The 23,894-nt window shown below is 45.3% G+C and overlaps 1 protein-coding gene across 1 annotated transcript in view; it reads right to left on the reverse strand.

Annotated features, from left to right (window-relative positions):
- Positions 1–23,894, reverse strand: part of LOC144692673 (regulator of G-protein signaling 5-like) — a 52,805-nt gene that overhangs the window by 11,772 nt on the left and 17,139 nt on the right. Inside the window, exon 2 of the mRNA XM_078561768.1 lies at positions 23,574–23,684. Within this exon, the coding sequence (XP_078417894.1) occupies positions 23,574–23,684 (111 nt within the window). The remainder of the gene's footprint in view (positions 1–23,573; positions 23,685–23,894) is intronic.

Genomic DNA, 23,894 nt, shown 5'->3' on the forward strand with positions numbered 1-23,894 from the left:
TTTGATTGAAAATGTGTTTTACCTGGTATCCATTTTGCACAAAGTACTGACTCTCCTTACAAGCCAGATTACATGACATTCAGGTTAATTTACCAGGATTTTGTGGCCTAATTAATACAAAGAACAACCAAGTTCTGAGTGGTTTCCAAAAAAAATGGCTTATAATCCACATTTTAGCCCTGAAGTGTCACTAACCTCAACAATGTTTTATGCCACAAGTTACTGGAAGTGGGAGGTAATAGTGCTGCACCCTCTACAGGAAATCTGGGATCTGAATGATCAAGGCAAGTAATTGTAGAGCTCCGAAACTGATCATATTGAAGAACAATGAAATTGATAGCACAAGGACTGAGAAGGAAATGTAAATTAGAATGAATAAATTCAATGTTGTAGTAATTATAGTCCTGATAAACATAGGAATGTAGCTTTAAGAATAATCCTGTGTTGTAAGATCACATGATCTGTATAAACCAATGAGTTAGCAATGCGGGGAACCTCCAGAGTAGAGTTCTTCTTTAGCTATAGAGTTTGATGCACACATGTAGTTGCTGCTGCTGCTGTTTTGTAAATAAAATTAAATGTGTCCAATAAGAAAAGTTGCCTGGAAAATCAACTCTATAATAAACTGGCAATGAGGATAAATCAGATCTGGTGTTATTCCTCGTCCAGTGATTGTGAGTATCGAAGATAATTAAAAAGAAAGGAAGATACAATCATCTGAGATGCTACAGTTTCACAGAATCAATTTTTTTGAATGAGTCAAAGATGACTGGTCTCAATATATAGAACGTCTTGCATTCTTTTTTCAAGCCAACAAAATCACAGGGGAGGAAAAGAGGAGAGCAATTCTCCTGAGTATTTGTGGGAGCAAAACCTATAGTTTAATTTGAAGCTTGACAGCCTCCAGTGCTCCAGATTTGAAGAACTTCAGTAGGCCTCATTAAGGGACATCTTCAACCCAAGCCCTCAGTCACAATGCAGCGATTCAGGTTCAATTCACGGAATAGAGCCCTAGGGAGGGGAGTTGGGGGGGCCATTGATACCTACATGGCAAAATTAAAACAATTAACAGAATATTGTGATTTCAGTGAAACCCTGAATGACATGCTCAGGGATCATTTGGTATGTGGCATGCAGGAGGATGCTATTCAGCAAAGATTGCTAGCTGAAGTGGATCTTTATTTTAAGAAAGCATTAGAAATAGCCCTTGCAATGGAAAGCATTGTAAGGGATTCACAATCAATTCAAGGGGTGCAAAATGGCACCTTTCTCCTAGTTGGGTGGGAACAGTCAGCCAAAAGTGGCGGGAAAAGCTGGAACTTTCCCGGGAAGCAGGAAACAGCCCCTGCTAACTGAAAATTACGAGGAAGCAGTTTAGCAGCAAAGTCAAAAACTAATTTTTATCAACATGGAAACAATCATTCTCCCAACGATTGGGAATTTAAAAAGGTAGAATGTTATTTTTGTCACAGAAGTAGACACATATTGAAACAGTGAGGTTTAAACAGGCTTCGGGGCAACAATTGGTCCAATGAAGTATATTGTGTTGAAGAGCCAGAAACAATCAATTCAGACACTTATTCATTATTCAACATGAAAGTTGGGAAGACAGAGCCAATTATTGTCACAGTGCAGGTGAATGGTAAACCTTTAAGAATGGAAATAGACACTAGTGCTTCTACCATTGTAATAGGAGAACACACTTTCAGATATTTAAATAAAGGTGCTCAACAATTAAATTTGGAAGAAGCATCTGCCAAGTTGAAAATACACACAGGTGAAGAAATCCATGTAAAAGGTATCATCAGAGTAACTGTTCATTATAGACCAATCGGCACCAGTGATGGTGTTAGAAGGTAGAGGACCAAGCTCTCTAGGTTGAAATTGATTGAGGGAAATTAACCTTGATTGGCCAGTGAGATTTCATAAGGAAGCAGGGAGAGTTCCTGAGTTGTAAAAGGAACAAGGTAAGGTATTTCAGAAAGAACCTGGAGAGTCCAAGGACTGCAACAGTATGTAAGCATTCAGCGACCTGAAGAAATGAAGACTATCTTAAACAACGACATGGAAGAACAGCAGAAGAAACCTAAGGAGTCTCTGCTGAATTACAGAATTCAACATGAAGTGAGTGAGCTTTTCAAAGGAAAGGAAAACCTTTTGAAAGACCTTCACACACTACAAGGATCCCTCAAGTCAAAGTTTGTGCCTCTGGAAAATTACAAAGAGAAACAGGAAGAATTTAGCATCACTCTGAACAAAGTGAAGAAGCAGTTGGTAGAGAAGGTACAGCAAGTTCAATGTTCCAGGAGGAAGTGAACAGACACAAGAAGGAGACAGAAGAGCTAAAGAATCAGCTGAATAAAGCAAAAAAGGCTTTGAAAGCAAAAGTTGTAGAACTTTCCAAGATGCGAGTAGATAATGAAGTCATGGGTAGCTCAACTACTGAACTAAGACAAGTTGAGATTGCATCTGAGAGGAGTCTGGCCGACAGTGAAGTCAAAGAGAAGGCCGAGACTGAATTCTGTGGTAGAAAGATGAAGGCACGTGGAAAGAAGATACAGAATTACTGAAATGGCACCGACTTTTAAGAACTCATGCTCATGTTGGATTCAGCATTGCTCAAAACTTCCCAGCAACATGCTGCCACTGCTGCGAATACAATGACACAACAACAAATCGTCAGAATACCTGAGGATGGATTAAGTTGTTCTAGAGGCCCTGACCATCTTAATCAAAACCAGTCTGTTGTATACAATATAAGCAATAGTCAACATGATTCACCAAAATCTAAAAGACATGTAATCCCCTCCAGTGTACCTGAAGCGAATGGTCCAAAAGTATCAGAACCTTGCATTCAGAATTCAGGTATAGTTGAACCAGAGCAAGGGCTGACACAAGTAAGATTCATGGAAATGTTGCTGGATCAAAGTCCCAAGGGGGACAGCTGGGAACATCGGAAATTTCAGGTGGAGCTTTGAAACACACAATGCTTTCCACAATCTTGACAAAAGACACTGAAGCTTTGAGGGATTGAGAGAGATTGCATGCTTCATCAGTAGGTATTCGGGTTCAACAAAAATATTTGAAAGAATTGCAACAACAGCTGTGTAGACAGAGGGAGGACCTTGTTGCAACACACAGGTTACAAAGGTAAAGCCATCTGCAGGAGCCGATGCAACAACAGTGCAACGCCCTGGAGAAGAATTTTATTGAAAATTAGGTTGCATTAAAAAAATCAGTGGAAGAAATCAGGAAGCAATTAGAGGAGTATCAGTTGATAAAAGGATGGTCTCCTGTTTCTAATATAACAAAGCACTTACCTGAGCAGCACTTGGTACCTCAAATAAGCCATTATGATAAATGTGCTGGACCTGAACTCAAGGTTAATACATCCATTAATTAGCCTGAACAGACTTTTGTGCCTTTTGCTCAACATCCCGTTTTTGTGAATCATTCTAGAACTCTGGATCATAGACCACCCATGACTGTGCCATTTGTTGCCTTGCAACTATCGGGAATTACTATACACGAATGCTGGTCAAACACAAGTCAATCCAGCAATACAAGGACTAATTTGCACCAATTGCTTACCCAAGAGTTTAGCAAATCCCTCTATCTTTTTATCAAGGCACCATCTTTGAACAAGACTAAGCCCAATACTTCCCAGTTTGGAGGGGAAGGTGGAGAGGAGTCAAGGGAACCAAAAAGCAACTCATAATTTGAGCGACAATTTACTGTTGGTGAAGCACTACATGTAAAGAATTTTGATGGAGGACCGAAGTGGTTACCTGGTAAAGTAAGCTCTGTGACTGGACCATTGTCATACCAGGTGGAAGTGGAAGGCTGCATCACCTGTAAGCATGTGGATCATTTAAGAAAAAGGGAGGTACTCCAACAAAATAATGTTCCACCTGTAATCATGGCTCAACCTGTGGTTCCTGTTGAAGTTGTTCAACCAAGAATAGACATGCCTGATGTCTCTGTCAGAATGGACGACACTGAACTGCATGTGCCTAATGAGGTAATGATGTTAATGCGGTTCCAGAGAATGTGTTTCCTGCAAAGGAATCTGAAGTTGTGGAGCTACGAAGTTCCACATGGATCAGGAAACCACCTGAAAGACCGAACTTGTAATTTCATGACCTATGTAAATATTGTAATGTCATGCGATAAATATCCTTGTAAATACAATATGTACAGCAAAGTTAAAGGGGAAGGAATGTAGTAATTATAGTTTTGATAAATGTAGGACTGTAGCTTTAAGTATAATCCTGCATTGTAAGATCACATGATCCGTGTAAACCAATGGGTTAGCAGCACGGGGAATCTCAAGAGTAGAGATCTTCTTTAGTTATAGAGTTTGATGCACACATGTAGTTGCTGCTGCTGTTTTGTAAATAAAATTAAATGTGTCCACCAAGAAAAGTTGCCTGGAAAATCGACTCTATAACAAATGTCAAATCAAAGTACAGGAATAAAGAGAAGGAAAGAAAGACTAGATTAGAAGAGAGAAAAACAAAGAAAAAGTGAATCATTTTAAAATCTTCAACAATTAAAACCTAAAGGAACAAGACTTTACACTTATAACAGGCCCAATCGAGATTGACTTGTAGCAATTAATATGCATCATAGGTGAAAAGCTACTTCTATTGAATTTGACAAGCCACTTTCTGTGGTGAGTTTAGTTTGTACCCACTATGCAGATACAGCAACTTTGCACTGTTCAATGCACTTTGATGGTGTGTTAAGTTGCACAATGTCATTATCATGAAGGAAATTGTAGAATGACTCTTTTCAGCAGTAGCCATTGGATTTCCACATTCACTCACACAGCAGCCCCTTGTCTGAAGTTGCTGTGAAGCACTGTCAACCTTGCCATTATTTTGCCAGCAATTTCTGGCCCATTATCTGCCCAGCGATCATCATAATCCATTTGCTGAACTTATTTTGACCTGTTACATGAGGGCTCAATCATATGAAGATAATGTGAGTGTTTAACACCAAAAAAAATCTGTTGATGTCAGATTCAGTGATGTGTCATATGTGCAGATATAATGAGCGGTGCATTTGCCCAGGATGCAAACTGCAACTGTGATTGAGATAGGAAGATTTATTTGACCCAAGCTGCCTCATTTTATGCACTGAAATCTCTATAATTATGATTTATTACATATCAAAAGCAGACCAGAAAATTGGTATTTTGAAAGCTGGAAACATTCAGTGGTGAAAATATTGCTGGATGTAGCAGAAGGTTTAGAATTCCTCATTAAAAAATTGGATGATCCATTCCATGTGGAACTTGCTTTGAAAAAGATGTAAACATTGCACAATGGGAGAGGGAGTATCATAATGGATTTGAATAATGTGCTTCTTCCTCTGGAACTATTAGTTCCAAATATAGCTCTTGATGGATGAGGAGAAATTCCTCGACCATTGTCAGCTGCTGAGTGCCCTAAATGAGATAAGGCAAAGAAAATACTCTTCCTCTCCCAACATTCTGGCATCAAATGTATTAAGTGCTTAAATGTCTTTGCCTCTGAATCTGCCCTGAGTTAAAAATCTACCCCAAAGATGATTTAATTTTATTCTATAACTGGCTCCTTTGTAAAGCTGTACATGAATAATCAGAGGTTGAATATGAGCACAGCTGAAATCCACGTTTACCACAAGTTACTATTGTGTAAGAAAAGGCAAAAGGACAGGATCTCATTCAATCTTTTGAACATTTTTCTCTTTCTCCCTGTTCCCTTGGTCCTCCTTCTGCTTTCTTTTTGTACCTTTTGTTAGTTTGCTGCTTTGTCTCTCCTTGGCATTGTTAGTTATGTATTTTTCTTTTTTTTGTTTATGCTCTTTTCTTTTCTCTCTCACTGCCTATCCATTCATCTAGGAACATAGGGACATCGGAAATAGGAGCAGGAGTAGGCCATTCAGCCCATAGAGCCTGCTCCGCCATTCAAGCCGACCATGCCCTGATCATTTATCTCTTACGCCATTTTTCCCCACTATCCCCATATCCCTTGATGTCATTAATATCCAGAAATCTATCGATTTCTGTTTTGAACATGCTTAATGCTTGAGCCTCTACAGTCCTCTGAGATAGAGTATTCCAAAGACTCATCACCCTCTGAGTGAAGAAATTCCTCCTCATCTCAGTCTTTCACCCTTGTTTCTTTCTTTTAGGTTTTCTTATCTTTCTCATTTGCCCAGATCCAGCGGCACTGAGATACTACATTGAAATGATTACTAATGCACTGCCAGTAGCTATTGTGGTACTTCTCAATATCAAAAATGTCACTTCCCTCTGAAATCTGAGGCATTCCTTTGGAAATTTGGAAGTTAAAATGCTTGCAGACATGAACTTCTGTGGGAAATTCATTGAGTTCAGGGTTGCCTTGGAATATGGGTGACCAGAGATGGAAGAAATGCTCAGCTTAAGCCTTAGATGGTAGTGCTGAGCAGATGTCCATTTATTTACAATGTAGCAACGTCACAGTTACCATTTTAGAATTAAACTGAGTGAATGTTCAAGTCCATTTGTCTTTCTGGGGTGCAACAAATATTTTGTAATTAGAACAAGCTGGGTAAGGATTGTGCAAAATCTGGAAATGAGTAAAGCAAACTATGTTGATGAAGTCCTTGTTAACTCAAAGAAACTTAACATTACTGCCTCCTGTTTCTTTCTAAAATGCAAACAGCTGTTGCCAGCAACCAAATTGCAAACTCTTTACAACATTGTCATGATATGTTTTCCCTGCAGAAATATGGAATCTTTTTCCAGCACGTAAATAAGTGAGTATTGATTCATCTTTGTTGCTGGCTCCCGCAAACTGCCTTTATCTATCTGAATGTTTTCAAAACCATTTAAAGGGGAGGGGTGGAGGTGACTGTTGGGAAGGAAGACAGTAGATATAGAAAACAGAATACCCCTAATGACTAAAACCAGTTGCACCACATAACTCACAAAGTCTAGGTATGCAAGCAAATCTTGCAAAAACACGGAACGCTGAAGAGCATGAGTGACATAATTGCATTTTAGCAAGGACTTCACAAGAAATAATGTTCTAGACTAAGTCCAAATTTGACCAAATAATTGTATCTAACATTTATAATATTTTACCCTGTTTTTCTTAAAAGTAAAATTATGTTTTTTTTTAACTCTCCACATTTTGCAGCTGGTCTCCAATTTCTGTTTTCTAATCACTCTGGTCTTCTACTCATTGTTCCATGTTAGCTGTTTCATTCACTGCAATGATATGGACTGTTGTTGCTCAGGTTTAATAAGATGCACCACGTATTAGGCTGTAATCATCATCATTGCAGCCTGAGTCCTTGTTAAAACAACAGAGAAACAGCTTCAGTAAGAGGGGTAGATGCTGAAATAGGGCTCTTTGGAAAGATTCTTAACTATGTTTTCTCACATTATAAATGCTGAAAGATTGAAAGGTTGTAATACCTTTTTATAAAATTGAAAACAAATATTATTTATATGAATGCCAATTGGATAGAATCAACGGAAAGGTAGAAACAACAAATATGGAAAATTGCAGCCTTGCGTTTAAAGATTTAGGACAGAATTTTTGCTGAACGGATGGGCACATGCCCGACCCACTCGAATGTAAAATAGCGCGTGATGACATCGGGTGAGCGTCCTGATGTTATTGTGCACTCGTGCAATATTTCAGCCGGCAACATGCATGAGAGTCGGAGCTGCGCCCGCCATCAGTTAGGAGGCCAGTTAAGGCCATTAAAAAGGCAATAAGGCTGGATTTTACATTGCCCGTGCGATTTCATGTTCATCACATAGGCAAATCGGGCAGGCGGGCAGCCGACAATTTGCCAAGCCTCATCCAAGGGAGAGGTGAAAAAGGTCAGCAGCATTGTCAATGTGAGTCGCGAGGAATTTTGGAGATTGGTTGCTCATTGGCACTTGGCAGCTTCATCTCTGTTCCGGGCTTCATTCTTAGCATTTCCAGGCTTCACTTCAGGACTTATTGGTGTCTCCAAGGCTCCCAGAGGATTCAGTCCATGTGGGGCCCTCCAGGTATCAGACAGCCTTCTGTTACCCTGGTAACGAGAATTGTGGTCTCAGCTGGTGGCACCTCCTCTGAGGAGGAAGAGAGGGGCAGAAGGGAGAGGAGGCCGGGTCTCCCTATGCAGCTTCCAGGGGAGGGACCTGTGGGAGGAGAGGCGCAGGCACAAGGGGCGCAGGGCCAGCAGGTAGTACAAGGCAGAAGGGTCCGCAGAAAATGCCACTATCCTGCTGCCAGGGTTTAAAGGCGGTGATGCAGCTACCTCAATATGTCCGAGGTGCAGTGCTGAAGGAGGCTCCACCTCTCAAGGGAGACCGTGACCTCCATCTGTCAGATGGTTGGGCCTGAGATCAGCTCCAGCTGTGTGGATGGATTCCCCCATGCCAGTGGCTCTGAAGGTCACAGTGGCCCTCAACTTCTATGCCTCTGGCTCTTTCCGAGGGTCAGTGGGGGATCGGTGTGGAGTCTCTCAATCAGCTGTCCACAGTTGCGTCGAGCTGGTGACAGAAGCTCTGTTCAGGCGGGGAATGACATTTATCCTTTACCATATGGACGAAGCCATCCAGGCTGAGCAAGCCAGAGGCTTTGCAGCAATTGCTGGGTTCCCCTACATCCAAGGTGCAAGCTTGTGAACATCAAGGCACCAGTGGGTGAGCCCGGTGCCTTTGTCAACAGGAAGGGCTTCCACTCCATGAACATGCAGATAGTGTGTGATCACAGGATGCTGATTCTACAAGTCTGTGCAAGGTACCCTGGCAGCTCCCAAGACGCTTACATCCTGAGGCAATCCCAGGTGCTGAGGCTATTCATGGCTCCAGCCCGACTGGTTGGATGGCTGCTGGGTGTAAAGGGCTATCCATTGAAGAGGTGGCTCATGATGCCTCTCCACCACCCAAGAACAGAGGCAGAGCAGCGTTACAATAAGAGTCACACCTCCACAAGGGCGGTGGTAGAGAGGATCATGGGTCTTCTCAAGATGTGCTTCCAATGCCTGGACTGTTCACAGGGGTGCGCTACAATACCCTCCAGAGCGGGTGTCACTGATAGTGGTTGCATGCTGCATTCTCCACAACCTGGCACTGGCAAGGGGGGACCCACTGGAGGAAGAGAATCTTGACACAGCTGCACAGACCACAGAGGGTGAATCCAGTAGTGAACCAGAAGAGGAGCACGGTGAGGAGAACACTGAGGGCATGGAGGCAGAACTCAGTAACCTCCAGGGGGGCAGGGACACCAGGGATGCCTTGATCCAATGCTCCTTCAGCTAGGCTACCAAAAATCTGCTTCTACCTCATGCCAGGGCTGCCACCTGCAGCCCGGATATTTGAAATGACCTTTTCGTTTGCACCCAAAGTTAACTCAATGCCCGTGCAAAAAAGTTTCGAGCCGCTAACGTCCAGCATTACATACTGGCTTACCCTGTACCAGAAACTCAGGCCATCAGAACCAAAGGAAATTTAATTTTATTGTCACATTGAAAGCGTAATGACATTACCATTATTGATGTTGATGTCCACACCAGCAGACATATAAACCAAACATAAATGAATAGAGAATTACCCGTGAACTGTCCCTCCTGTGCTCATGGAGCCTTTAACTTACGTTTCTGAGTGTTACGTTTTGGTGCCCCGACAACCCCCCCTGCTCCCCCCCCACCCCCCCACCCCCCCCAGCCCCTCATTGGCACTGGCATTGGAGGCAGTCTGCTGAACCCGGTGTCTTGTTGGCCTTGGTGACCTTGGCGGTCGTCCTCTGGCCAGTGGAGCCTGTGCTGGCCCCGCCTGGGAGGGAGTGGCCAGTGCCACGGCTGGCATCTCCCCAGTCATCACAGCTTCATCAGATGTGACTTACACTGGCGGAGGGTCTGAGGAGCTGCTGCTGTCATGCAGAGCACCCTGAGAGGAGCCCGCAAAGACGACAAGCAGCTCGTGCCCAACGTGAGGTCGCTCTGGGCCTCCCTGCTCACCATTGATGGATACTGGGTGCCTCATCCATCTCCGACACTGGTACTGACCACCTGAGGTCATTACCTGTGTGAGGGCTTGTAGGTCTGAGAGCATCCCCAGGACCCGATTCTGTCCTTGGAGCTGCCTCTCCATGAGAGTCTCCACTCTCAAAGAGGCAGAGCGCTCGGCCATGAGGGTCAACACAGTGCTCACGCTCCGCATGGACTCCTCCACAACGGAGACCGTGAAACACAGACCCTCATGGATCTCCGCCAGATCCTCACGCACATCCTGCTGGACATCCAGCATCTGCCACCTAATGGATGACTCCAGAAGATCAACATCTGCCTTCAACTCAGCATCATCCTGGTCTCCAGCAATCCTCCGACTGCCGATGTCCTGGACACTCTCTGTCTCCACCTGCACCTCAGGCGAGTGTGAAGTGCTCTCACCAATGTGCACTGACATTCTAGCCGCTGATCTAATGCCCACCGAGGTGCTGGTATCTGCGCTGGTGCCTGGTTCAGAGAGTGGGTGTGACACAGGTGCAAATGAAACCCGGTGGCCCCCCGGCATCAGGGGTGGCCCTTCGGGGTCCAGAGAGCGAATGTGTGCTGGTGAATCTAAAAGGGAGAACAAGGACATGTCATTAGTTAAAGTCACCACACTGTCACTGTGAATGCCAGGCACCCTGGTGAGACAATGGAGATCTGCATCATGGTGCCATCTTCTTTCAATGGTCAATGGGGACTCCAGGTTCGAGTCTCCCATCAGTGAAGAAACTGCACCAGAATAGTTGCACAATCCGAAACTCTCTCCTCTGTGTACTGCACCCTCACCTTCGTCTGGCCCCTCTGCCTCTCCGTGCCTGGTTTCATGTGGACCGTGCCTGCTCTTGAGCTCTAGGATGTCCTGCTCGAACTTGCTGAGCAGCAGCAGGTTGGGTTACCCTCCACCTGTCCATGATCTCTCTGCTTGGTTACAGCTTGTCTTCTCCTGAAAGGACAGAGAAGCATTGATTAGTCCACTCTCTACCTGCAGCACCATTGCAGCCTGGCCAACCCCAGCTGAGGACACTTCGCAGGGCATGTCTGAGTCGTGGCCCTTGAGGCGCAAGGCACTCAGTCCAAGCAGCCAGGCTCACCCCCTTGGCCGGCTCCGGCATGATTGACAGTTGACACTCAGACTCTAGCACCCCTGAGATCCATGGGCAGACGGCCACACCTCAACACTTCTGCACACTGACCCATGCCAACACGGTACTCCCTGAGCGCAGCAGGTCAATGAGCTGCTTCCGGCACTGCACCCATGTGCTTCGCAGCACATCATGGCTGCTAACCAGCACTGCCACCTCCTCCCATGTCTGGGAACAAGGGTGTCCCTCCTGGCAGCTGCCTTCTCCAGGAAGATCGTGAGGCACTCGTCCAAAAAGCGGTGGGGGGGCCGAGTGCCCACTCAACCTACTCTCCCGCTTGGCGTCTCCAGCCGCACTCGACTCCGTCACTTTGCTAAAGCAGAACAGACGTTCTTCCATGGCAGCCTGGGCCGTTTTTAAACTGGCCGCTGGGTTGCCATTGGACCCAGCTGTTGACAGGCCCCGCCCCCGCTCGGCCCTTCCTGACCAGTGAGGAGCTGCGTTTCATGCTGGGCCGGCCTTAATTGTGAAATCTCGGTCGGGAGACGATCGCAGGCTGGGGCCCATTTCCCGGCCGCTCCCAGGCCCACTGACTGCGCCTGCCCACCACACTCAATACTCTGCCCTTAGGAAGCAGTTGCTGAATAGGCAGAATCCATTTCAAAAATTGGGCCTAATGCTGCTGGTACCTCCATTACTCAAGGTGTATGAGATTGTAAATCTTCTGCAATTTTAAATTCTTCTTTCAATCTTCCACTGGTGCACAACAATTAGAGTTTCATTTCCAAAACCCAATTGTTCTGTCTTCATTTAGTTCCAGTTATTAGTTGTATAGCTAAGAGGAGAATGGGGGTTTTGTTAGTGGAATAAAAGGAAATAAAAGCATTCCTTTGAAGCCAAGACAAATTTCTATCTGTCAGGAAATAATTAGAAAATGGCTTCAGTCACAATCAGGGTGGAAAAGAATAACAGGCGTAGATGGCAATATCTTTGGAATTGAGAACCTGTCAGGAAATTGGTGGTAGATCAGGTCAGCGATGCAATAAATAGTGCATTTGCTGGTATTACTTTTCTATGTTCCAAACTTTTCAATGAAAAATGATGTATTTTGTTTAAGAAGTTACAATAATTGCTAAATGGCACAAGGATAGTCTCTGCAAGTAAATTAGTTTACTTGATAAATTGTATAAGATGCAAGGGAACAGATGGCAAAAACAATGGTTGGATTCTTACTCAATTCTACTATTATTCTTTCAGTTTATTGCATTATTGGAACTCTGTTTTAATAGGACAACTACAATGATGCTCACTTGTAGTTTACTAGAAGGAACATGAGCTTATGTAAGCTGCACGTGATGACCGAAGAGGGACATCTGTGATATTCTCTGTCATGTGCACCTTTATCTCAACGTGATCTCCAACTACCATTGACAGATAATTTTAAATCATTGTAATTTGTTCTTCCATTATTTTGTATATGGAATAATCCATAACAGTGATGCATAACCACTTAGGAAAACAGGCGAGGCAGCTCTGCAGTAATTCATTTATGCAAGTTGCTTCAGGGGATTGTTGTGAAATAAATGTGGTTTTATTTGCTGTAATCTTTTAAAACACAAGGTGTTCCCTTCAGGCAACAGCATTTGTGCCAAACAATGGAAAACATTAGAATCTGTTTCACTGCATCTCAGTCCTTCCATTTACAAGGGTCAGCTTTGCTCATTGGGTTACACTCTCACCTCAGAGTCAGGGGTTCAAGTCCCACTCCAGGACTTGAGCACGTAATCCAGGCTGACACTTTAGTGTAGCATTGAGGAAGGATAGGTTCATCACATCTTTCAGATAAGGTGCTGTCTGTCCTTTTAGGTGCATGTAAGGGATCCCATACTATTTGAGGAAGAGCAGAACTGTCCTGATTTCTTCACCAGCATTAATTCCTCAATCAATATCATCCAAGCACACGATAATAGCTAGCCCAGACTCAATATCATGTTCAATAATTTCAGGTCATAACCATTTCTCTCAATTTTCAGACAGCAGCTCTTGTTAATGATTCTACTATTGGAACTTACATCTCCTCTAGACCATCTTCTGTTTCTTTACTTGCCCCATTCCCAAATCCCTTTTGCATTCTCCCTTTACTCCTTTCGCCATTTAATCTCTCTTGCCTTTTGCCCTGTCACAAACCTTTCTTATCCTCCCCACCCATCTTTTCCTATCCTTTTACTTGCTCAAAATCTGTTATAGCTCCAAGTTTTTTCAGTTCTGACATAAGGTCATCAGTCTGAAATGTGGGTGGAATTGAATGCAGAGGCAGAGGCCATGTCATCCACAAGAAACTCTGGTGGCACTCCTGCCCACCGGATCTCTGGGAGCTCCCGACAGAAGAAAGTCCCTAAGTGACAGTAGGAACCCTGCTGCTGGGGCTCGCGTCTCACTCAGGGACATTTAATCGCTGTGCTAGCCAATAAGAGGCTGGCAGATCTGCAGTGCCAGCAGTGGCCACTGCTAGTATTGCACTGCAGCCGACACAGAGGATCGACGATGGATCCTCCAGAGACTGGGAAGTGGAGCGAATGGGGATCCCAGGAAGGACCAGGCAGATCCCCTCCCAGTTCCCTGATGCCATTTTCCTCCATTGGGCACAGAATGGCTTTGAGTGAAGGACCTCTCCCCCATACGAGAATGCTGCAGGCAAACTCAATGCTTGCTCACTGTATGGCCTCCCAGATTGTGAGTCCCCTGCCTGGTGCTAGTTGAATGCCAATGGTCGCAGGATGATGCCCTCAATGACATTTGGGTTGGAAAGCCTCCCAAAAGCCTTCCTGCCCCAGACTTAATTTGGAGGGAGGCAGGAAGGATCTCCACCCCGCACCCTCCCACCCAATCACACAGCCCACCCCCATCCCCCACCCCAACCTTGCCTCCAGGGTGATGGAGGGGGCGGTATTAAATTCTGCCTGTTAACTTTGTTTCTCTCTCCACAGGCGCTGCCTGATCTGCTGAGCATTCCCAGCAATTTTTGTTTATATGTTGGACAGTTGGACTGTATTGCCGCTTATGAGGCATTGCTGTGCACCAATTGGCTTCCACAAACAACAGTTCAAAATTAATTTATTGGCTGTGGATGGGGAAGGCTATATTGCTGAAAATCATCAGTTTCTTTCTAAGTGTTTCCTTATTAGGTTTGGGTTCCTATGTAAGTGTTTACAGAAGCGTAACTGAGCATGCACATCACATCATTCTTCACAATTTAACTTCTTGATCTTGTTAAAGCTACAAACCTGTGACTCAGAGTTGTTCTGAGATGCTTCTCTGAAGGAAGGGAAGAAAATCAGAGAAGCTCTGAGTGGCTAGCTCTGGTCTGATTGGCAAACGCTGGTTTATTTTGCCTCTCTCATGTATTGGAACATTTTACTAACAAGCAGACCTGCAATTTGGTTTCTGGCATGCATAGTGTTATGTATTGCCAGTTTGCTATATTTCTTTGATGTCCAAATTTATCTCAGAGTAATGCAGAGATGACACTAGTTCTAACTCCAGACTTTATTTATAAGCTCCAGGTTTATTTATAACACTTCAAAATATTTCAGAACTTACAGCTGTTCCCACACACAGGGCTGAATTTTCTGTTCGGCGGGCGGGCGGAGCTGAACCAATCGCGGGCCGCGCTGCCATTTTGCGCAGGTGGGCCAATTAAGGCCCGCCCAGCACATTTCACACACCCGTGGAGAGCGGGACTTTTAAAATGGCGGTGGGTGTGTACAGACCGCCGGGTCCAATGGGGAACCGGCAGTCTGTATAAAAAAAGGCCAGGCAGCCTCCTTTAGGCTGATCACCATGGCCAGCTCCAGGTGGCACTGCAGAGGATCTGCACAGCAGGCTCTGGTAGAGGGCAGGCCAGAGGAGGAGGGCAGGCGGCAGGGTAGGCCAGCGGGGGGGGCCATGTGCTCCTCGCTTCTCTGATGACTGCCTTGCTGCCCTTGTTGAGGAGGTGGCAGCACGGCGAGAGGTCCTGTTTCCCCAGGATGGGAGGAGGAGGCCCCCCCATGTGATGAAGCAGGCCTGGCAGGAGGTGGTGGAGCTGGTCAGCTCCCAAGATGCTGTGCGGCGAACATGGATCCAGTGTCGCAAGCGATTCAATGATTTGTTGCACTCTGGAAGGGTGAGTACCATGTTGGCCTTGGCCATTTAACCCAGCAGGTAGCCTTAGCCTTTGACATCCCCTCCCCATGTCTTACTGCCGTTACTGCATTGGGCATTTGGCACACGCTGAGTGGTCAAACAGAAGGTGACCATGCTTACATCAGCCTTAGTGGTTGATGAGAAGATGGGTTCTCCCCGCACCATGTGATGGTCTTTGTTGCACTTGAGTAGTCTGGGGGCAACCTGCAGCTAGACACATACTCAGAACTCCAACACATGTCTTATTGACGGTGATGAGATGGTGGAAGGGGAGTCTCAAGGTGTCGTGGCCAAGAGCCATCTGCTGGCCTCAGTGCCGCACCTAGTTGCACCTCCTTGCCATGGGCGCTAAGACCCGTGTGTTATTCAAAGTGATGGACGTCGAATGTGTCCAAGGTGTCCGTTGGGGGAGGGGGTTGGGAGCAGCTGTACTATCTTCTGGGGACTGGTCACCAGTAGTGTGGACAGGAGCCACTGGAGGCCTCAGATGGGCCACTGTGGTTGGGGTGCTGCGTGCGCGTGCAGAGTACATAAGCGATCAGCCCCAATAAATGGTGTTCTCTGTTCTGCAGGAGAAAAACGCGCACAACATGTGCACACGTTCACACACTGGGTGGTGGCCGGCCCATGCCTCACAGACCCACCTGATTTGAAGAACAGGCCATGGAGTTGGAAAGGCGCCATGCGGCCAGGGCGGCAGGTGTTGGCGAGGCTGGGGTGCAGTGGGCAGGTATTTGAGGGCCACAGTCCCATCCACTCTGTCTCCCCACCATCCAAAGCACTGATGGTTGCTGCAATTGTTAATGCAGCGACACTGCTCATTCACAGACTGATAGAGTCAGACGTGTGGGTCATACACAAAGGTCCCTCGGCCCCTTGAGGATGTGCGTCTCTAGCACCTTCCAAAGTCGCCCTAACCCGTTTGTGACCACTATCCCCATGGCCTAACATGCCATGGCATCACTGCTGCACATCCAAATACTTATTGCATCTTAGGAGGGTTTGTACCTCCACCACCCTTTCAGCCGGTGTGTCCCACATTACTCTGTCCAAAAGGTCCTCAGCACCTCACCTGTCAACCTCATGGCACTCAACTTAAATAAATGCCACCACGTTAGTCATCCCTGCGCCAAGGGGAAATGTTGCCTTCTGTCCACCCAGTCTGTGCCCCTCCTAACGGTTTGAAGGTCAATAATGTGACCTGTCAATCTCCTGTACTCCACGGCAAATGTCACAAGTGTCTGCAATATTTCCTCATCACTCCAACTGTCCAGGTCAGAATGCATCCAGGTCAGGAACCTCTGCACTCCCCCCACTCCAATGCCATCCCTCCCATGAAGCACAGGTCACAACTGAATGCAACCTTAACAGGTCTGCCCAGCAAGGTCCCCGTAATCATCCTTACTTTCCACAGTCCTACCATTTCTCCTGTATTCCCGTGTAGGAAAAGTGAGGTCATGTTGCTGTGGCCTCGACAGCGACAGTGACAGCGGTTTCTGCACATGCAACATGACCTCCCTTTTCCTACATTCTATTCCTCGGCTAATTAAGGCAAGTCTGGCTTTTACCTTGTTAAACGCCTTATGTTCCTGTTCTGCTACCTTAATGGGTCTGCCCAGCAAGGTCCCTGTAATCGTTGTGACTTCCCACAGTCCCACCATTACTCCTGTATTCCCGTACCTTGCTTGTCTTACCCAAGTGCTTAACCACACACTTATCCAAATAACATTCCATGTGACATTCCTTAGGCCATCTGACCAGCCTGTCTGTATGCACGTGTAATGTTTGGGCCTCTTCTTGACTATTTACTACCCCACCAATGTTCGTCTCCTTAGGTTCTTGAAGGGTGAGCGACCTATGAGGCTGGGGAGGAAAGGGATGAATTGTGTTACTGACTGAACGCTAACTGATCCACTGTCCTTGTTGTTAATTTCAGCATCACCACAGCATGGCCGCCAGGAGGATGTCCAGAGTCCCCCTTCCACACCTGAGGGGTGTCGATTGTCATGAGCATCACACCATTTCAGCCAGCCAGGCACCAGCGCAGCGACTACCACATCGGTGGGGATTATAACACCGGCTAGTGTCCCGGGTCACAGTGGAGAGGGCACTTCACAATCGCTGGAGGAGATGGCACAGACAGAGAGTGCCGATGGCCCCAGCAGCCTGAGGACTGCAGGGGACCAGGCACATGCTGAGTAGGGCAGTGATGATGTGCCTCTGGAGATGTCAGCCATGCAGCAGCTGCAGGACAAGCGGCAGGCTGGGCGGGAACATCTGGCAGGGTTGCATGTGGGTGTGCTTCACTTGGCCTCTGTGGTGGAGGAATCCAGGCAGAGTGTCAGTAATGGCATGAACCTCAGGACAGAGCTTCAGGCTTCCTCCAATGAGAGATTGGCGACTGTCATGGAGAGGGGGTTCCAGCAGATTGATCAGCGTCTGATTGGGTTACACTCGGACCTGCAAGCCCTCACAGCGCTAATGGCCACCGGTGGTCATTGGTAATGTGGGAGATGTTCTGGGCACCAAGTGTCCCAGCTCGGTGCCCATCCATCTGCCGTAAGCAGGGAGGTCCAATGTGACCTCACGTTGGCGCAGCAGCTGCCTGTCGTCGCTGCGAGCTCCTCTCAGGGCGCTCCAGATGAGGGCAGCAGCTCCTCCGCCCCTCTGCCAGTCAACGTTGCATCCATTGAGGCTGCGACAACTGGGGAGATGCCAGTTCTGGAACTGGCCACTCCCTCCCAGGTGGAGCCATCACAAGCTCCACGGGCCAGAGGACGCCCGCCAAGGTCATCAAGACCAACAGGACAGCAGAGTCAGCAGCCTGTCTCACAAGCCACTCCGAGCGATGGGGCGGCACCAAGACGTAGCACCTGTAAACGTAAGCATAAGGCACGTTAGGCACTCCCTGGGAATGTCACTGGTGATTTTGTGTTGGCCCGAGATTAGGGAATTTATAATTTTCAAAGTTGGAGCAACGTTTTGTTTTGATTTTTGTGGCACCATCTGATGGATGGATGGGAATAAAGTCCACATTTGTTACTATGGCTGAGGGTGTTTCCTTTGTGCTGCATTTGTATGTTTCACAGACATATCATGAGTGTTTGAGTGGACATTGATGTTTCTGTACTAAGCCCTTAGTTGCAGCTGATGAAGTGGAACTTAAGTGCCATGTGTGTAAGCGCCAGGCAATGCTGGTCCTGCTGATCCATTTGTCTGAAGCTAGCTGAAGGTTCGTTGGATTAAATTGTCCCGGGTGTCCCTGCCTCCTTGGTGTAGTAGTGGGTCGGCGTGCTGCCCCTCAGCATTGCCCTGTGCTTCCTCATCCTCTGAGTGATGGAGTCATCATGTGCAGCCGCATCCACTGTGGATGTGGATGAAGGTCGCAGCAGAAGTGGATGAAGGTCAATGCACATCTGAACAGAGCATCTGTAACCTGCTTGACACAAGTGTGGACAGCTGATTGGGAGACACCGCAAAGGTCACTCACCGAGCCCTGGAAGGAGCCAGAGGCTTAGAAGTGGAGGGCAACTGTGACCTTCAGAGCCGCTGGCATGGGGTGTCCACCCACACAGTTAGGAGAGATCTCAGGGCCAATCATCTGACAGATGGAGTTGACTGTTTCCCTTGACAGTCGGAGCCTCCTTCAGCACTGCACCTCAGACATATTGAGGTAGCTGCTTCCCCGTCTGTAAACCCTGGCAGCAGGATAGTGGCGTCTTCTGTGGCCCCTTCCACCTTGGACAACCTCTTGGTCCTGCGCCCCTTGTGCCTGCGCCTGGCCTCCCAAAGGTGGCTCCCCTGGAGGCTGATTGTCCACTCCTGGCCTCCTCCTTATTCTATCCCTCCCTCCCTCCTCAGGGGAGCTGCCTCCAGTGGAGATGTCAGAACCCATACCCAGGCTAAATGGAGGCCTCCGGAAAGCTGCAGGCCCGATAAAGATTCCTGACTGCAGATTGCTGAGCTAAAGCTTCAAAGTACAGAGAAAGCTGCTGGAATTCGTTCTGAACCACTACAGATCACCCAGGCAAGTTTAAAATAATTGCTGCATAAATACTTCACATAAAACATTGACAACCCCACTGAGCCCACATATCCCGTCCGTGGGTGAGTTTTGTTAAAAAGTCGCTTACCCGCCTGGCCATTGCGCCTGTGCGCCGAGCCAAAGATCGCACGAGTGCCTCAAAATCAGCATCAATTGCCGAGTTAAGGGCCTTAACAAGCCCTTTAATTAATGGTGGGGACGCGTCGCATTTCATTGCGTGCCCGCCCAGCTAAATATCGTGATGGTGCGCGGTGACATCGGGACGCTCGCCCGACATCACTGCGCGTCGTTTTAAGTGCTGATGTGAGGGGCCCGCCACTCGCACGCCACCCAGAAAATTCTGCCCATATAGTCTGAGCCAGAACCCAGGTCTTCTCTTTGGAAACTTCTCTGTATAATTAGCTCACTAGCTTCACCAACAGCTTAAGCAATCAAGCACAGTTACATAGATTGGAGAACAGAATAACCTAATTAAACAAAGATCAATCAAACCATTGAACACTGCACATAGTCCTTGGATATTATTCACTGAATACTAGATGACTCCCTAATGGAGTAAATAGATTATAGCAACTACATGTCAAGGTCCTTCTCTTGACCATTTCGTTGATGGAATGTTCCAAAGGGCCTTGAAATAAAAGCAGCTCATTATTACCAAGCCCATTTTAGTCTTTATTTGGCCATAATGATTTCCAATTAACAAAACACATGGAGAGAGGCCAGATTATTTTCAAATATTAGTTAAGATAAGGCTTGAATTTGAATTTGCAACATTCTGGGCCTAGTCCAAACTTCTCATTTCAGATTTCTCTTAATCCAATCATCCAAAAAATTGTTACATTCTGGATATTATGCAAGAAGAAATTAAAGTTCTTGGAAATCCACAAATGTTCTGAAGAGTGATATTAATAAGGATGCCATAAAGCCTTACCGCAACTCTGAATGATCCAAATTGTTATTGTTAATGAAGGTCAGTCAGTAATTCCCTAAATTGAAAAGACTATTTGGGGGTCAAATCCACTAAGAATTTAAATAGGTTGCACAAAATTGCTGAAATATTTGAAAAATAACATCTCCTGGAATGTATTGAGATAGGCCTGCAGATACTTTTTCCAATTTTTAGCAACTCCCACTGTAATGACTTTCTGGTGACTTCTAAGATAGAAAGGTAGAGAAATTATCTTTTACTTCAAGCCTATGTCTATTGCCAAAAACAGATATAATCAGTTCAAAGCAGCCAAAACCTCAAATTTCAAATTCATTATCCTTTTTGTAAATGCGAGTATATTCCTTACACTGTGATCTTTATCCACTGTAAAATAAGTCAGTCCCATGGGAGACATGGTGCAGCATGTTGGAGGTTTGATGCATTTGGTACATCATGTGCTTCGATTTGTTGTTCACATATTCTGACAATATGAGGTAGTGACCAGAGAAAAGGCTGGGAGAATCACACAGGGTCAACACCCTATTAGCCTTCTACCAGGGATGACACAGATAGGGGTAAATACATGCAGCTGATTTTAATCTCAGTACCACCTTATGTGTGCCTAAAAACTCAGTTCAAAATTGGAGTGGGAATGAAAGTCCTTCCCCTGCTTGCTGTGGGAGACTAGCTGGTTCTGATTTTCAGTTGAGTTTCGATTCACGTAGACAATGCTTCCACCAAAAACAAGCAGAGTCCTCGTTAATGTTTCCAAGTAATAGTTGAATAACACCCAGACCCCCAACACCACCTTCATCTCAACTGATTTTGTTGCTGCTTTTTTCTTAACCTGCTCATGGGCATGAGCGAGACACAAGTCAGGAGGTTGATAGGGAAACCTGGAAGCAATCCAGGCACTTTTTTTCCCCCCTGCACTCTATCAGGAGAGTCAGACATTGTGCATCTTGAAGACTTCTACTATTTTATCAACTTGCTTCTGCTAACTGTTGTTTGGTTCCCTTTAAGGTGGCACTGTGGGCACATGATGATTGATTGCCCTGATGGATTTAACAACCAACCCAAATGGTTTGCTGCCCATTAGCAGTGTGCTTAACACTGCCAACTCACTTGGTCAAAGCAAGTGATGCTCGAGCAAGAAAATGGAGGCACCAGGGAGACACCTCACCCTCCCACCTATCCAATATATCCTCAAGATGAAAAATGCCCAAAACTTACCACTGTTGTGTGAGTCAGGGTCAAAATGGGCACAAAATCATAAACAATATGTTGTGCAAGGTAGGCTGATGGAGTTAGTCCTGAACTGTTGAATGTGCAGTGGCCGTCAAATAGCTAATTGTAAAAGTTGCACTCAAACACTTCTGCAGTTTTTGGAAAGAGTTAAGTGTCTTGTTCAAATCCTTAAAAAACCTCAGTTGGAACAATAGTGCTATAAGTGAATGGCATTTTGAAGTGAAACATACTGTCTATTCCCGATGCGTGGTAAAAGAATATTGCTCCTGTTACCTTAATGCTGCCTACTGACTGTAGTTTCACAGTGGTGTGAGAGGGAAGTCATGTTTTCATTGCTTTAGTTATGTCATAGTGAAACTGGGAAAGTCCAAGTTTTATGCTTAACAAACTCTAATATTAGTATTCACAGTCAGCCAATGACTGTTAATGAAATTGTTCATGATTTTGTTCCATGCCCTGTAAACGCATGGTCATATTATGAACTTTAAGTCAATACTTTTAAAAATTAGACACAAGCTGTTAAGATGGCTGCTGCAAATCACATGACTTTTGGAATTTGGACTACAGACAGTATCAAATGTCTGGTGAATACCTTATTAAATGTGCACATAGAGTACTGCAAGGCCATTTATGGAATTCACATGTCTCATTGCTTAAGGGTGGGCCAACACCTAAAGACTATGGGGTTTCCAAATTGCCTGTCGCCTTGTTTCCTACTGGACAAAAGGGAAGATTGAAACTCAATGAAACTTCGTATTGTATCGCAATTGCCTCCCCCATCCAAACTAGACTGGCTGGGTCTGTTAATCCAGCAGTCAATTGATTGAAACTGGTTTCAGGGAGTGCACCCTTATTAACCCAGGACCCTGCAGGTACATCAGAACCATCATCAGTCATCAGCCACTCTGAGAGATATACTCTAAAATAGCGGCAAGTCATCAAACAGCCAAAGTACTTAATCTGTCCCCATTTCAAAATTCACCTCAGAACTAACCTCCTAGATATTTGACTTCGAGAACCTGCTGTGACTGAATTAATTATAATCTACAAAAGTACACTATCTTTATCTGTATCCAATCTTTGTGTGTGTGTGTGCATGTGTGTGTGTGCGTGTGTATGTGTGAGAGTGTGTGTGAGATGGAATGTGTGACATTGCGTTAATTCGTGGTAAGTGTGTAGGAATAAATAACTCTCTTTGTTTTAAACTCACAAAAGCTTGCTAATGAATTGCTTAATCGGATTACATACTCCAAGGGCAAAAAAAGACAGGCCCCTTTCCATACAAAACATGCTGACTATGGGCAAGAAAAGAGCAAATACATTCTATCCGTGACATTTTCAACCATCTTTCTTTTGGTTGCACTTTGCTTTGCTCAAATATCTGCACTATGTCATTAGTGTAGAGGACCTCCAGAGTTTAAATCTAACTTTTAGAAAGTAGCTTTTACATTATAATTTTTACACCATGATTAAAGCATAATCAACAGTCCAAGACCAACTCTTCCAGGTTATCTTGTGGAAAAATGACTGATTATATAATTAAGCTTCTTCAAATAGTACACTGTGATAAAATTTGATACCATCAGTAGTGTTGTGGGAACATCCCAAATGTCTCCATGTCACAAAGCAATGTAGATAATCTGATGATTTAGACTTTGAGATTTTGACTCAAAGCAACACATTATTTGATCTTGTGAATAACGCTGTTAACACGTATGAGCTGTCTATCAAAAGCAAAGGTCTTATTAGGCCAGTTCACTGTAGAATAGTTGGTTTAATATCAAGTATGAAACTTGGGCTTGGGATGGGGGAGGGGGGTCATGCCTTTAAATCTCTAGTGGAGAGTTTAACTAAGGTAGTTTTTAAAAGTGGTTCTATGCCCGCCAAGAAACTAATATAATGAGTAATCACTTGGGGGTGGGATCCATAACATGCAAAGAGGTTTAATACAAGATGACAAGGATAGATTAATCAAACAATTGTACTCCCATGTTTAATGGATACTAGAGTATCTTTTCTCTAATCAGAGCAAATCTTCTCGATGATCACGTATTACCTATGGGGCTTGGCCAGTTTCTCAGCCTTGTCGTAGTACGGGATGATGTAATCTGTGATCAACTCCGGCTTCTGCAACAGAATGCCCAATTTGGTTTTTATTCCTTTTGCCCTGGAAGACAATGTGCAAAAATAAATGTTGTTAGTTGTTTAGTACATAAAGTATTACATTTCCAGCTGTAACAAATTAAACAGTTGACAGATTGAAGTTTGGGCAGCTGTCTCCTGGCATGTCTAAACCGAGACTATTCTGATCTATATCTGACTCTTTAAGTCCCCAGGAAATTTTGTCTTTTGTACAATGAGCAAATTGAATCATCTC

This window comes from Cetorhinus maximus, chromosome 17, assembly GCF_964194155.1.
Source record: "Cetorhinus maximus chromosome 17, sCetMax3.hap1.1, whole genome shotgun sequence".
NCBI lineage: Eukaryota > Metazoa > Chordata > Chondrichthyes > Lamniformes > Cetorhinidae > Cetorhinus > Cetorhinus maximus.